At 37.2% G+C, this 16346-nt stretch overlaps 1 protein-coding gene across 1 annotated transcript in view; it reads right to left on the reverse strand.

Moving 5' to 3' along the window:
* Window positions 1-16346, reverse strand: part of ARHGAP15 (Rho GTPase activating protein 15) — a 687458-nt gene that overhangs the window by 599599 nt on the left and 71513 nt on the right. Inside the window, exon 3 of the mRNA XM_081584873.1 lies at window positions 1870-1938. Within this exon, the coding sequence (XP_081440999.1) occupies window positions 1870-1938 (69 nt within the window). The remainder of the gene's footprint in view (window positions 1-1869; window positions 1939-16346) is intronic.

Genomic DNA, 16346 nt, shown 5'->3' on the forward strand with positions numbered 1-16346 from the left:
CATAAGAGAGCAGTTTCCTGGTAGTCATGTGAGGAAAATGTTTCCAAAAAAGTTATTAATTGGGTTAAATTCTGAAATAGATGTTCTAAGGAGAAAACCAAAACTTTACCAACACATGCTCATGTTGGTTTCAACTTTAGTAACATGAAAGTAACACATGACCTCGTCCAGAGGTGAGTGGTTGGGATAAATGCCTAAATGGAGTTGGTGCAAGAAGTAAAAGGAGGGGAGAAATTAGGGACATTAAAAGTAGACAATATTTTAAAGAATTTTTTATTCTGAAGTAAAACAGAATAACGAAGCAGTTAGCTAGAGTGGACATAAGTGACCTAAAACATGCCAAGCGAAGAAAATCATAGAACTGAGCCAAGAAAAAAATCATTTTGAGGACTGGAAGCATGTTGACTAATATGAAGTACAATAAGGATAAGCAAGCAGAAAGAGGGCATTATATTTATCAAAAATGAGATCATTAATAAGAAGAAAGTTACATATCACAAAGTTTGTGTTTATGTGTTTTTAAGATATCTCTAAGACATCTGTAAGTAATTTATCTCTATATCTACTTCATTCTTTTATGTTTTGTAGGATGTTTCAGGCACTCTTAATTGTCATTAGGATACAACAATAAACAACAAGAAGATTAAAAAAAAAAAAACTTGCTCTCACTCTTAGAATCTACAGATAAGGGATTAATTTTTCCTTAAAAATGTCAAAATTTGCAGTAGGTGCCTGATAACCTTTACTTTACTGGAGAAGGAAATGGCAACCCACTCCAGTATTCTTGCCTGGGAAATCCCTCGGACAGAGGAGCCTGGCGGTCTACAGTCCATAGGGTCACAAAGAGTGGGACATAACCTAGCAACTAAACCACTACTACCACCTGTTACTCACACTCTTCTGTAATCTTCTTCTGTAATCCCTCCTCCTTAAGTATAGACTGAATTTAGTGACCAAGACAATGTAGCAAAATTGATGGGATGTCACTTCTATGATTAGGTTGCAAAAGATTCTATTTTTCGCCTTACTAAGAGACTCTCTGGTGCTTCCCTGAGGCTCAAGTGGTAAAGAATCTGCCAGCAATACAGGAGACTTGGGTTCAATCTCTGCGTCAGGAAGATCTCCTGGAGGAGAGTATGGCAACCCACTCTAATATTCTTGCTGAAAATTTCATGGACAGAAAGCCTCTTTCTGCAAAGAGTCAGACATGACTGAAGTGACTGAGCACACACAACAGACTCTCTTGCCTTCTCAGCTGGCATGCTTTGAAGAAGAGAGCAAACATGCAAGTGGCAAAGAAGAAAGAGAAGCCTCTGGCCAAATCCTCAAAGGAACTAAATCATGCCAACAGCCATGTACTTGAGCTTGAAAACAGATTCTTCCCCATTCAAGCCTTCAGATGTTACTACAATTTTAGCTTAAACTTTGAGTGAAAACTTTTGAAAGACTGAGCCACAGGACCCTGCTAGGTTATGCCCAGATTTCTGACCCACAGAAACATGAGGTATATGCTGTCCTAAATTGCTGAGTTCTGAGGTAATTTATTTTGTTGACAGCAGACAAATAATTGGAGAAGGCAATGGCAACCCACTCCAGTATTCTTGCCTGGAAAATCCCATGGACGGAGGAGCCTGGTGGGTGGCAGTCCATGGGGTCGCTAAGAGTCGGACACGACTGAGCGATTTCACTTTCACTTTTCACCATGCATTGGAGAAGGAAATGGCAACCCAATCCAGTGTTCTTGCCTGGAGAATCCCAGGGACGGGGCACCTAGTGGGCGGCCGTCTATGGGGTCGCACAGAGTCGGACATGACTGAAGCGACTTAGCAGCAGCAGACAAATAATACAGTACTGAAGTGAAATACTCACCAGTTGTTCCAATGGAGGAATAACATCTTTCAAGACATGTTGTGAATGATTTCTTCTGTGCCGGGATATCTGAAAAAATAGTGACATTTGATACAATTATATAATTTATATTAAAAAAACTTTAAATAAAGGAGCATAATTTTGTAACAGTGCACATGAAAATAACCATATTCAAATTCACTCAAAAAGGTGAATAAAGTAAATTTAAATGGGAAGTAAATGTTTTGGACATTAACTAATTTGGATAAAAGGTGTACTCAAAGATGGCTGGCTGCAATGATATCTCATATTCCATGTGGTCTCCTTACCCTTTAACCTTGATAGCCTTCCTATCAAATGGTGGGGTGTATGCTGTTTCATTTTGAACTTGGGTGGACCTTTATACATGCTTTAACCAGAATATGTGGCAGAAGTGACATATATGACTCCAAATATTAGAGTATAAAAATACCACTCACTCCCAACCTGTTCTCCTGGAACCCTCCCAAATCATCCTCCTCTGTAGAAACAGGGCTCTGCTCCTGTTTGAATGTTCTTTCTGTTGTTGAAGGCTGGATCCCAGCTCTCTGGGCACAGGATGGATCTGCTCTGCTGCCTGCTGGGACCTGCAGAAAGGGGCTCCCAAGGCCGACACTCCTTCTTCCAGAGAAGGAGCTGATATCTGGGTTTACTTTTATTTTTTTCATTTCAGGTGTACCCTTGGAGACAGGTAAGGAGGGAAAGTGAGGTCTCTAGGTGATGTTGTGGTGTGTACCAGACACTGATAATACATTTGCTGTTTTTTGTTAAAAAGAAAAAAAAAAAGGCGCCGTGTTGAGAGGAAGCCCAAATTGGCCCATTCAGAGAGACCAGTTTTCTAGCTGACAGACTAGGTGAGTTTCCAGCAGACAGCCAGTATCAGCCACTGACCATGTGAACATAAAAATATCTTCATGATTCCTTCTTCTAGGCATTGAATCCCCACAGCTTTCAGGTCTTCTCAGTAGAGATATCAAATATTGCAGTAGCTACTCCTATTGTGCTTTATCTGAATTTTTGACCAGATTCCATCAGCATAAAAAAATCATTGTTTTACATCTCTGTTTCAGAGTGATCTACAATGCTGTAATAGTAACTGGGACAAAATATTTAATATTGAAACTTTGCATTTATGCTGTATGTTTGTAAACTTAGCTTCTTCAGAATTAATGCACTATTAATGTCCATGTCTTCCACTGTTATCCATATATATATAAATATACAAAACACACAGTAAGTACTTTCAGAACAAATTTTCTTTAAATGCCTTATCTTTTATCCTGAAGAAGCATCACAGACAGATTCTATAGCAGAAGAAAAGGAAGGAATTTATAATCAAAAATCATATTTTAAAATTTAAATAAAAGCTCTCATTAATAGTACAATTTCACTATCAAGGGATTTTCCAGTACTTGGCATAAAGAAGAGAAGGTGGTGGGACAAATCAGTAGGAAGAGAAAGAAAGAGACAGCGACTGAAAGAGAAAGAGAGACATGAGTGTAAGGAATCTTTAAATTAAGCACTATGTCTAGAAAATAATTTTGGATGATTTTGGCTCTGTTTACCAGCACATGAAACAGACTGAAAAGATCAATTCAATGCTGGCTAAGATTGTGGTGTTGTTGTTCAGTCGCTGAATCATGTTCAACTCTGCAACCACATGGACTGCAGAACTCCAAGCTTCCCTGCCCTTCACCACCTCCTGGAGCTTGCTCAAACTTTTGTCCATTGAATCAGTGATGCCATTCAAACATCTCGTCCTCTGTCAATCCCTTCTCATCCTGCATTCAATCTTTCCCAGCATTAGTGTCTTTTCTAATGAGTCAGCTCCTCACAACAGGTGACTAAAGTATTGGAGCTTCAGCTTCAGCATCAGTCCTTCCATGAATATTCATGATTGATTTCCTTTAGGATTGATGGGTTCGATCTCTTTGCAATCCATGGGATTCACAACAGTCTTCTCCAACACCATCATTCAAAAGCATCAATTCTTTGGTGCTCAGCCTTCTTTATGGTCCAACTCTCACATCCTTACATGACTACTGGAAAAAACATAGCTTTGACTATACAGACTTCTGTCAGCAAAGTAATGTTTCTGCTTTTTAATATGTTGTCTAGATTGGTCATAGCTTTCTTCCAAGGAGCAAGCACCTTTTCATTTCATGGCTGCAGTCACCATAGGCAGTGATTTTGAAGCCCAAGAAAATAAAGTCTGCCACCGTTTCCATTGTTTCCCCATCCATTTGCCATGAAATGATGGGACTGGATGCCATGATCTTAGTTTTCTGAACGTTGAGCTTTAAGCCGGCTTTTTCACTCTCCTCTTTCACCTTCATCAAGAGGCTCTTTAGTTCCTCTTTGCTTTCTGCCATTAGGGTGGTGTCATCTGCATATCTGAAGTTATCGATATTTCTCCAGCTTGTGCTTCATCCAGCCTGGAATTTTGCATGATGTCCTCTGCATATAAGTTAAAAAAGTAAGGTGATGATATACAGCCTTGCCATACTCCTTTCCCAATTTGGAAACAGTCTGCTGTTCCATGTCCGGTTCTAACTGTTGTTTCTTAACCTGCATACAGGTTTTGCAGGAGGCAGGTAAGGTGGTCTGGTAAGATTTTGAGGGAATTGTATTCCCAAAGAAACCAAAAGCCTGATATAAAGACCCCGTGATTCTATTCAATCCCTGAATTCCATATTTGCTCCACAAAACAATTATGAAGGCATAAGCCTTCAAGGAGGCCATTCTCTTCCATGTCCACTTCAGATGTGGTCCATGAAGGATAATGGAGAAGGAAGAGACTCCAGAAAGCACAGCCAGAAACCCTGGAGAACAATGTATATGGGAAATTCTCCTAGAAAGAAGAGCCAGAAACTGTCTCTACTGCCTGGACACATTTCACAGGACCTGACCAGGAGGGTTAATCATCACTTGCATCCTATGACTGTTGGTTGTTCACCATTCTTTCCTTTATAAATGAAAGGATTTTTGTTTTTTCCTTATTTTTCAGGTATCAATTTCTTGCCCTAGCACTGTCTGTCAGATATGATGGAGAAAACAGGATGGAGAGCTTATTTTTCTAGTTTGACATTCTTAATCCCCTGGTGAAAATTTGGACCTGATGCAGAAAGCTGTTTACCACCAGATATTCTGGAATTGGAGCTCAAGGCAGTAACTAGGTGAGGCTTTTGGTTGTCTCCTTTGAGGAGGTGTATGAGTTTATTCCTAAGTGTTGGAAGACAGGTGCAAATTGATATATGGAGGGAGGAAGAATCTGGAATTCTCTCACCAGATTCTGTCCTCTCCCTCCAGGGTACATTTACAGACTGCATTTCTCAGCTTGCCTTACAGATGAGAGTGGCCATGTGACTAGTTTAGACCAAAAACAAACACGTAGGAACAATGAGAACCACTTCCCTTTCAAGGCTGTTAACCAGTGAGTGGTCCCCTCACTATGTTCTCTTTCCTAGGATACTAGCTGGGAATAAACATCAATTGAGGCCTTACGGGAGAACGAAAATGCAAGATGGGAGAATGCTGAATCACCACGTCAAGAAAACCCAAGTATAGCTCAGGAAAACTCACTTTGTTTTATTTAATAAACTTCATTTTGGAATAATTTTATACTGAGAGAAAAGTTGTAGCGAGAACAGAAAGTTCAGGTAGAAAATGTCCTTTGAACTTTTAAATAGTGAGGAATAAACTTCTATTTTGTGGAGCCACGATATATTTCAGATAATTTTATATTAGTTAGCATTGCCTTAAGTAAGATAACCATAATTGATGATTAGTTAGTGTTGAAATGAAAGGTCTTCTGCATAAGAAAACTGCAAATAGAATAGCAGTTAACGGGAGAAATCCTAGAACCAAAACTTCGTATCTGTTATTCATTGACATTTCAGCTTTTCAACAGGAGGATGTGTATATCTATCTATCTATCTATCTCTCTATATATCTATGTGTGTGTGTGTGTGTGTGTGTGTGTGTGTGTGTATATTTGAGATTTAAGCCTCTTAAAGAACTAGGAGTTTATTTTATGTGGCTATGTGTTTATAATTTACTACTTTTAATTATTACTCATTATACTGGGAATTTAGTGTTCATGTCTTATACTCAACTTACAATGGTGGGAGAATTCTGGGATAGAAGGAGTTTTCTTATTTAAGTAAATGAAATATGGGGGAAAAAACCCCCACAAACACAATAAGTGAATAACTGAAGCTTGGAGAACAAATTTTAATAGAAAGAAATTGGATCAGAAATGACCAGTTACTGAGCACATACCACCTTTGAGGGAAACCTTTGGTTCCGTGGTATAAACAAGAATTCAACTTGAGATATGATACAATACTGCCTGCCAACATTTATTAAGTACCTATTATTTGCTAGGCACTGTTCAAAGTGTTTTTGAATATACTAAAATAATTATTACCCAGAAATTAAAAGATCAGTGACATATATTTAAAAAAGATAAACACAGACCTTTTAGGGAACTTTGAAAATCCACAGCTAGTGAAAGCACAAGTGATATTTTAATATGGACTTAAGCCTTTAGTTATTGCACTTTATTATTTTTCCAGCAATATAAATGTTTATGTATAAAAACAGTCACTAAATTCTTGGGGAACTACAGAGATCCCGTGTGTACATAAGTGGATATTCATAAGGTAGAAATCTGAGGAGAGCTAAACCTATAAATTTGTACACGTTTACACAGGAAGCTAGAAATCAGATTTTGAATCTGTTATGAATCATCTTAATATTCCTCTGGGGGAAGTAATACTGCTGATCATTCCTAAATCAATAAACTAGCTAATCTATCATATTCAACCAAGTTACAAAGATATGGAAGAAAAGAAAACTTTCATCACCTGTCTTTTGCTTTAATGTCTTTCTCAGTTAAGTATTAGGTACAGAAATAAGCTATTATGCCAAATCAGATTATGATGACTGAGACTTATGATTTAGGAAATTCTTGATCTAAACTTTCTCAGTTGTCTTGTATGGATATCTGAAAAAGTTAGAATGTTTCAAAAGAATTGTCTTTCTGTGACATACTTAATTGAAATAATAATTGTAAAGAAAATTTGAGGTCAATCACAATCTCATGAAGTAAGTTTGAAGGGAGAAAAAAAGGATTCTCCTAAGTCATAGCATAAACAACAGAAAATCTTACAGTTTACAGAATTATTTATTAATAACTTATTAATATAATAGAATCTGATAATTTTGCAAATTTTTATGAGATGACCTCTTAAGAAACATTACCACTTAAGACATTAGACTTTTTGTAGTGAAATGTAGTTTATTTACCATGTTGTGTTTTTCTGATTTTCTGCTGTACAGCAAAGTGATTCAGATACACACACACATACATGTCCATGTATGCTCAGTTGTTTTAGTCATATTCAACTCTTTGTGACTCTACGGACTGTAGCATGACAGGTTCCACTGTTCATTGGATTCTCCAGGCAAGAAAACTGGAGTGGGTCGCCATGCCCATCTCCAGGGGATATTCCCAATCCAGGGATCGAACCTGCATGTCCTGCACTGCAGTCGAATTCTTTACTGCTGAGTCACTGGGGAAGCCATATATATATAATTTTTATTCTTTTCCACAGATGTTTTTATGAGCCATTCATTTTAGCGAGCAAATATTTCATGTTTAGCACACTCATGTGTCAGTAATTTCTAATAGTGAGTGCTTAAAATGTACTTGTTTGTTGACATTACAAAAAAATCTCTTACTAGTGTTGCAAATAAAGCACATATTTTATTTTGGACAATCCTAACTTTTTTTTCCAGAATATCAGAGCTTTTAAAAGTACCTGACAACAAAAAACCCTATATCTTGTTTTGAAAATTGCTTTTGGATAAGTTTCAGAATGCTGGCAAGGTTAGGCTCCATTGTTTAAACTTAGGTCCTTTTCATTTTTGCAGGAATTGCTAATCATTGAATTTGTTAAACTTAAATAACAGTCAAAATATTAGCAGCAGCTTGATACAAAATTTTTAATACATTATTTTATCTGTGAATTACAGAAGTATTTTTTCTGAGGAAGCCTGAAAATATGATTTTTTTATGTGTGTCTACTTTCCTTTTTGTTTCCAAATATCTTAAATCATATACAGATCTTCCTTTTAAACATAAATGAACATGTATGTATACCCTGATTTTTTTTTACTAGTTCTTATACTCTTAAATTATGACATATTTGTTTCAATATGATTTTACAATTCCCATTTGAGAATTTTATGAATTGCTACTTCTCAATCACTTCTAGGTTTTAAGCAGAAAGAAACCTTAAAATTTCCACACTTCTCTGGCCTATTTATTAAAGAATATTACTTAACAGTTTCTTTTGAGGTGACATGGTTATGTCATAAACTGTTTTTTCTATCATGGTATTCTGCATCATAATAAGCTAAGCTTTCATAATAAACCGTAGTTGAGTGAATGTCAACCCTTCTTTTGAGGAGGAAAAAAGTCAGATCTCATCTTTTTTCAGTGATGCCATCTTCCTATTGATTTATTTTTCCAGTAAATAGAAATGATTTGGAGTTACCATTGAAAAAATTGAAAAACAAATGTCTTTTGACTTGGATTTTTTTGAACTCAATACTAAGTTAATATATCACTGAAATTCTTTTAGATCAAGTCTATGAGTTTTTCCTTCTTAATCACCACCTACCACTCTCTACTTCCACTCTTCTACCCTCCCCAGGTACTCCACTTTCTAATTGTGTAATGCAAAGTGGAAAAATCAAGTATTCAAGATGTGCAATGCATATTTTCCTTTAAATTTCTTCATTCTTATTAGAATATGCTTTATAATTAAGTTTTTCAGATATCTTTTCCTCCAAAAAGAGGAATTAAAAAGTCACTTTTTCAGTGTTTTCATTTTGTTTTTCCATTCCTTTTTCTAAAATCTATTTTAAAAATATGAAGTTGATAGGTGGGACTAGTACTTGATATATTACACAAACTATAAAAATAACAGAATTTGAGCATATTATTTTCCTTGTGTAGGAGGGTCTACTATGAAAGTTATACATAAACATGAAACATTCCACATAGCTCTGATTTTAAATAGATTACCATTTTTGATGAAAGTTTATAGCTTGTGGCTTAGAATTGAAATAAAATCACTTGAATAAAAGCATTAGTTTGTTCCAACATTTTCACAGACATGTACATTTTCCGAGGCATACCTCCCATTAGCAACCTCCCTGGATACTTGGATCAAAAACAGAAATAAATGTGTGGTTAAGTTTAGTTTTATCTTCACAGTTTCTCAAAAGTTTTTCTTCTTTTTTTTGGTATATCCTAAGTTTTATGTTCAAATCTTCATATGTTTCACCAAAATCTTTTTCTTAAATCTACTATAATCAGAAACTAAGGAAAGTTAATGAAGCTTTGTGCGTGTGTGTGTGTGTGTGTGTGTGTGTGTGTGTGTGTGTGTTTATGTGGAAAGGTAGTCAGTATTTCCTGTACTTACAGCAACTTAATTGTTTAGAGATAATAAATGTCAACACAAGTGATGGCTGTATGTTTTCAATCATGTATATGTGGTAGGTAATTGCTTTTGAAAAAAAAAAAGCAGTTAAGATATAAGAACATTACCTTATCATGCATTTAATCTTCTAACTTTACAAATATTTGTAGGCACATGTAAAATTTGTCCATGCATCATAATTATTCTACCCTTACTAAATGTATCTTTCATAGTCCTCATGAGAGGTAATAACATAAACTGTAGAAAAACCAAATCTTCTGTTTTCCTCATTATTAATGTACCACAGTTTATTGTTTGACAATTTGGTTCTCTTCTTCCATCTGCCCACAATATCATTCAATTACCATAGTGGACATACATAAATGCCTTTCTCTTTCTATTTTTCCATCAGTTTTTTTGGTTGTATATTGTCAGTCACCTAGAGCCAGACATCCTGGAATGTGAAGTCAAGTGGGCCTTAGGAAGCATCACTACGAACAAAGCTAGTGAAGTGATGGAATTCCAGTTGAGCTAGTTCAAATCCTAAAAGATGATGCTGTGAAAGTGCTGCACTCAATATGCCAGCAAATTTGGAAAACTGAGCAGTGGCCACGGGACTGGAAAAGGTCAGTTTTCATTCTAATCCCAAAGAAAGGCAATGCCAAAGAATGCTCAAACTACTGCACAATTATACTCATCTCACACACTAGCAAAGTAATGCTCAAAATTCTCCAAGCCAGGCTTCAACAATACATGAACCATGAACTTCCAGCTGTTCAAGACGGTTTTAGGAAAGGCAGAGAAACCAGAGATCAAACTGCCAACATCCATTGGATCATCGAAAAAGGAGAGTTCCAGAAAAAACATCTATTTCTGCTTTACTGACTATGCCAAAGCCTTTAACTGTGTGGATCACCACAAACTGTGAAAAATTCTGAAAGAGATGGGAATACCAGATCCCCTGACCTGCCTCTTGAGAAATCTGTACGCAGGCCAGGAGGCAAGAGTTAGAACTGGACATGGAACAGACTGGTTCCAAATAGGAAAAGGAGTATGTCAAGGCTGTATATTGTCACTCTGCTTATTTAACTTATATGCAGAGTACATCATGAGAAACGCTGGGCTGGATGAAGCACAAGCTGGAATCAAGATTTCCAGGAGAAATATCAATAACCTCAGATATGCAGATGACACCACCCTTATGGCAGAAAGTGAAGAACTAAAGAGACTCTTGAAAGTGAAAGAGGACAGTGAAAAAGTTGGCTTAAAGCTCAACATTCAGAAAACAAAGATCATGGCATCTGGTCCCATCACTTCATGGCAAATAGATGGAGAAATGTGGAAACAGTGGCAGACTTTATATTTTGTGGGGGCTCCAGTATCACTGCAGATGGTGACTGAAGTCATGAAATTAAAAGACGCTTACTCCTTAGAAGAAAAGTTATGACCAACCTTTGCCAACAAAGCTCCGTCTAGTCAAGTCTACAGTTTTTCCTGTAGCCATGTATGGATGTGAGAGTTGAAGATTGGATGCTTTTGAACTGTGGTGTTGGAGAAGACTCTTGAGAGTAACTTGGACTGCAAGGAGATCCAACTAGCCCATCCTAAAGGAAATCAGTCCTGAAGATTCATTGGAAAGACTGATGTTGAAGCTGAAATACTTCAATACTTTGGCCTCAAATACTCCAATACTTTGGCCACCTGATGCGAAGTACTGACTCATTGGAAAAGACCCTGATGCTGGGAAAGATTGAAGGTGGGAGAAGAAGGGGACGACAGAGGATGAGATGGTTGGATGACATCGTCGACTCAGTGGACATGAGTTTGAGTGAACTTGGGAGTTAGTGATGAACAGGGAGGCCTGGCGTGCTGCAGTCTATGTGGTCACAAAGAGTCAGACACGACTGAGCGACTGAACTGAACTGAATGTCAGTCAGAAATCTGACAATCTCATCTCTTTTATCCCCTGTAGAAAATGAAAGAGAAAGATTCAGAAGCATTTGCAAGATGTATTAAATTTTATCAGCCTTTTTTTTTTTTTCCAGTTTCTTGAGTATTCTTTAGTCAGCATCTGGGCCACCTGAAACTCTCACCAATCTGTCAATCCTGGGATAAGTCTAGTTGAGTGAAACTCAGTTTCAGCCACATACTCTTCTCCCGATAGCCAAAGATAAGTGTTTGCTGAAATGATTCTTACTGCTCTGTATTTCCCCTCCTTTATTTAGTCACAAACATGTGCATACCACCAAGGAGAAAATCAAACTGCCTTTTACCTTCCTGTTTAATTATAAATGAACTATATATTACATATATTTCCTTGTTTATTGTTAAATACTATTTATTTTAGTTTTCTCATTTCTTTTTGCATACTATCAATAGTAGTGGCAAAGCACCTGCCTGCCAGTAAGAGAGATGTAAGAGATACAGGTTCGATCGCTGGGTAGGGAAGATCCCCTGGAGAAGGGCATGGCAACCCACTCCAATATCCTTCCCTGGAGAATCCCATGGATAGAGGAGCCTGGAGGGCTACAGTCCATATGGTCACAGAAAGTCGTACATGACTGAAGCAACGTAGCATTCACCATCAATAGAATATTTCTCTCAATAATTTTCTCAGACTGAGAAGTAGCATTCATATGGAACTTGGATACTCCATAATTTTAGCCTTCAAATATGCTTGTAAGACAAAAACTATCAGAAACAAGAAACACAGAGTCATCTGGGTAAAAAATTTTTCTATATTTTCTTCAATGAAGGACTCTTATGTCCATCTTAATTTTTAGTTTACTTTCTTTTTTTACTTTATAGGTTCATCTATACTAAGCCAGGGCTTCTCTGGTGGCACAGTGGTAAAGAATCTGCAGGAGATGCAGAGATGCAGGTGAGATGGTTAGATAGCTAACACAATGGACATGAATTTGAGCAAATTGCAGGAGATAGTGGAGGAAAGAGGAGCCCAGCATATTGCAATCTGTGGGGACACAATGAGTTGGGCACTACTTAGCAGCTGAACAACAACAAAGATATACTTAGTCATGAATTTCCAAATTGATATAATGAGCAGATAAAGGCCAAATAGACACAAAGACATCTTATTTCACTTATAATACTACTAATGATATTAGGTCTATTGGTATTAGATCTAAATCATTAGATAATTTTTTAGAGCCAGATAGAAAGTTAGCTGGTAAAATAACTTATTCGTCTTTTTTATTCTCCATAACAGAGATATTTCCTCTGTTGGTGTAAACAAAAGGAAAGGATTTAGAGAGCAGATTAAGAAAATATAGATGGGTATGTAGAACACTTGGGCCAAATTGCTATTTTCTCCACAACTGCAAGTCATAATTTATCATTTAAATAGAAAGATTCAAGACAGTATAAAATGATACCAAGAGAACTATCTCACAAACACCTCAAAACAAAGGAAAATAGGAAACAATTATTGAGAGTCTAAATTATTAAAATTGCCTACCAATTTTTAGCTAACTGAAACAAATCATTATCAAATCACCATTTGGCCATGCTGGGCAGAAACGACCTATATCTAATTTCATGATATGTAACTATCTGGAAATTCTCAACAAATTAGAATCAGGCTTTATTTACAGTCTCAAATATAAGTCTTTTTCATTGCCGAGAAGAGCTTAAGTTGAATTATGAAGTTGTCTTCTTACTTTTTTTTCAGGTTCAATCACTAAAGAAGAAATTCTCTTCTTTGAAAAACTGTAATCTAAGAAATATCTAGTTTGATCTATGATATGTAAAGTTTGACAAAGACATTTACCCACAGTCAGATCTCTAGTCTTTTGACACCTTTCCTTGTACGTCATTATTTCTTAGTGAAAAGATAGGAATGTACTATCTAACTCACTATAAATATTCTGCCTGTGTGGAAAGATCACTTGTAAAAGCATTATGGGAGGCAGAACTTTTAATAACTGTGACGTTCTTTCGAGAATTAATGGACTTTTGGTCAAATATTTAAAACATGCATATGAATACCCTTGGCATATTTAGTGAATGTCTAATAACTGTATCTTTCCAGTTTCCTTTCTTCAGTTATTCTTTGAGGTTTTCAGAGACCCCCAAACTCACCTTCTGCTGCCGAAAAAGCAGATTTAGTTCTGAAGGTTAATCCAACTCAGCAGGATTGAAGGATGGCACTTTTCCTTGGTCGTAAGTATGTTGGCTCAGGCCAGACAGCTGTTAGGACATTCTCCTCTGGGAATCGTGCCCTCAACACCCACCGCTGATGCACATACATGGTCTACTGGCTGCCGACTTCCATGCCCATCTGCTCAAATGGCATGGTGCCCACTCACAAGTTGGCTGGATCCTTGCCCTTAGTGTGTAGGTGCCAGGCAATGATGGGTTTAGATGGGCAGCCTGCATAATACTACAAGTGACAATTTTTCCTTTCTCTCTCTCTTTCTCCAGTATCTGTCTTCTGTGCCTTCTCTGAAAGAGAAACTTCATGTTTCTCTACCTCTGATAATACCTGTGGACATATGTGGCCTTTTACAGGTAGATATATAAATACCCTCAACCTGCTACCAACAGTGACATGAAAGGGAAGAATCCACAGAGCCCCAAATGACAAGTTCTAACACAGAAATGGGTTGGATTGTGAAAATCCCGACCACCTGGAGTCTGTCAGAAGAAATTTAGCAAGGGTGTAAGTACGGCAGATCTCTCACAGATAGCAATGGCACCAGGAAATAGCTTAAGTTGCAGCACTTTTTGTCTGTCGCAGCTCCAGCACAAATCGCTTGCCTTGCATTGAAAAGGCACATACAACAGAAAACAAAATAAATCAGGCAAAAAGAACAAGCTTAATGGGAACACAATTTATATGCTCAATGGGGGCAAGGGTGCAAGCTATGATATTCAGATCTCAGAAATAACCCTGAATGGAGGACCTAATAGAGAATGAAACAGAAATAGCATTTCTCTTTCCAATCTACAGCAAACCTGTGGAGAGGAATAGATTGGCTTAGGAGGTTGTGACTTTAATGATCCAAAGCATATGAATGCTTGTTAGCAGACAGCAGACAGACATAAGTAAGAACAACAGTAATGGTTGCATCTGCAGCCTGGCCTATGGCACTCAAACTAATCAGGCAGCATTGGAAAGCAGTGCCGGAAGGTATGTTAAAGGCTTGCTTTCCTTGTGTGTTTATTTAAGGGTGATTGAATTCAGGGTGTTGTCAGTCTGCCTTGGAGAATGGTTATCCAATGTGTAGGCATGATCTTTCTCCCTGAATATGCTCTGTTGAGTCAGTTAGTTATGTGTGACTACTTGCTCTGTCCTGGTCTTTATACAGTGCCAAAATCCTCCAGTCCAAGTTCCAAAGGAACAGGGCCTAAAAACTTTTGGCTCGAGAATCAAATTAGGTTTCTCTGCTTCCCTAGCCAGAAATGCATAAATACCCAACGGCCTAAACCAAAGAATTTGACATTGTGGAATGAATAGAGCTGTCATATACCACTAAAGTGTGGAAATATCTACTGTTTGAAGTCAGGACTAGTTCAACATCTTCAGTAATCAGAACAGACTTCTTTGGACACCTTCATGGGTTAGTCTGGCTTTTGATTGGGAATGTTTCTGGCAAGCTATTGACTCCAGATATCAGAAATGCAAGAACATACGGTTTATAAGAGAAAATCTGTCATTTTTTTCCTACCAAAAAAATTCTCAAAGGCAGCATATTTTCATAAAAGACAGATCCCTCATTCTATTTTCCTTATTGACCTTCAAGTTAGCACAATGTGCTTAGATATATACTTAAGAGAGAATAGTCAAAGAAGAGGTAAGTTTGAACAGTTTGAAAAAGTATTTATGAAAAACTCAATTTGGAATTATCTGGGAGCTTCTGGTGAAAATAGACAAAGAATGTGTATAATCATCCAAAACTCTTCTTCTGGTTTCTATGCTATAACTGTCAGAGCTCCCAGAATAAACAATTCTCCTCATGATTTATCACACCTTGAGTATATTACAGTAAGAATTACATACTACTAACTTCTTTGAAAATGAAAAAAAAAAAAAAAAGCAAACACGCTGTCCAGAAACTCTTGAGGATAAGAGTCATGTTTTATTTATCTTTAAATCAATGGAGTTTGGTATAGTATGAAATACATGTCATGGGATTGATTGGTCACTCCACCCTCCATTTTGCATCATCTGATACATGTGACTTACTTTTCATTGAAGTCACCACGACCTTCAAATGGTATAATATCTTGCCCTATGATATCTTGTTATAAACATATTCACCATTCTTTCCAAAATATAGAGCAAGTCAGTAGTCATTTCTAGATGAAGTTCCATAATTTCTTACAGGAGATTTGCCATCTATCTTTACTGAAATAAGGTTGAACTTTCAAAATGATACCTTCATTAGCCTACAACTGAAATAACAGATACTACAGGATAATAATTTCTGGATCTATGTTTTATGCCCTATGCTTGGGGCTTATATATCTCTTCCAGAGGAAAAGTCTGAGAAGATAAACAGATATAAATAGGTATAGGGTGGATATGTGTGTTTGTTAGTCCCTCAGTCATGTCTGACTCTTTGTGACCCTAGGACTGTAGCCTGCCAGGCTCCTCTGTCCATGGAATTCTCCAGGCAAGAATGCTGGAGTGGGTTGCCATTCTCTTCTCCAAGGGATCTTCTTGACCTAGGAATCAATGCCAGGTCTCCTGAATTGCAGGCAGATTTTTTACCATCTGAGTCACCATGGAAACCTGTGGATATAGATTTAGGTAGATATATTTCTGCTTTTAAATAACATTACCCAATTATGCAGATTATTGTTTTGAAGAGTTCTCTATTTTATTAGGGGGTACCCTGGTGGCTAGATGCTGAAGAATCTGCCTGCAATGCTGGAGATGTAGGTTTGACCCTTAGGTTGGGAATATCCCCTGGAGAAGGAGATGGCAACCCACTCCAGTATTCT

The sequence above is a fragment of the Giraffa tippelskirchi genome, chromosome 3 (assembly GCF_054371585.1).
Source record: "Giraffa tippelskirchi isolate mGirTip1 chromosome 3, T2T-mGirTip1v1.2.pri, whole genome shotgun sequence".
Classification (NCBI taxonomy): Eukaryota; Metazoa; Chordata; class Mammalia; order Artiodactyla; family Giraffidae; genus Giraffa; species Giraffa tippelskirchi.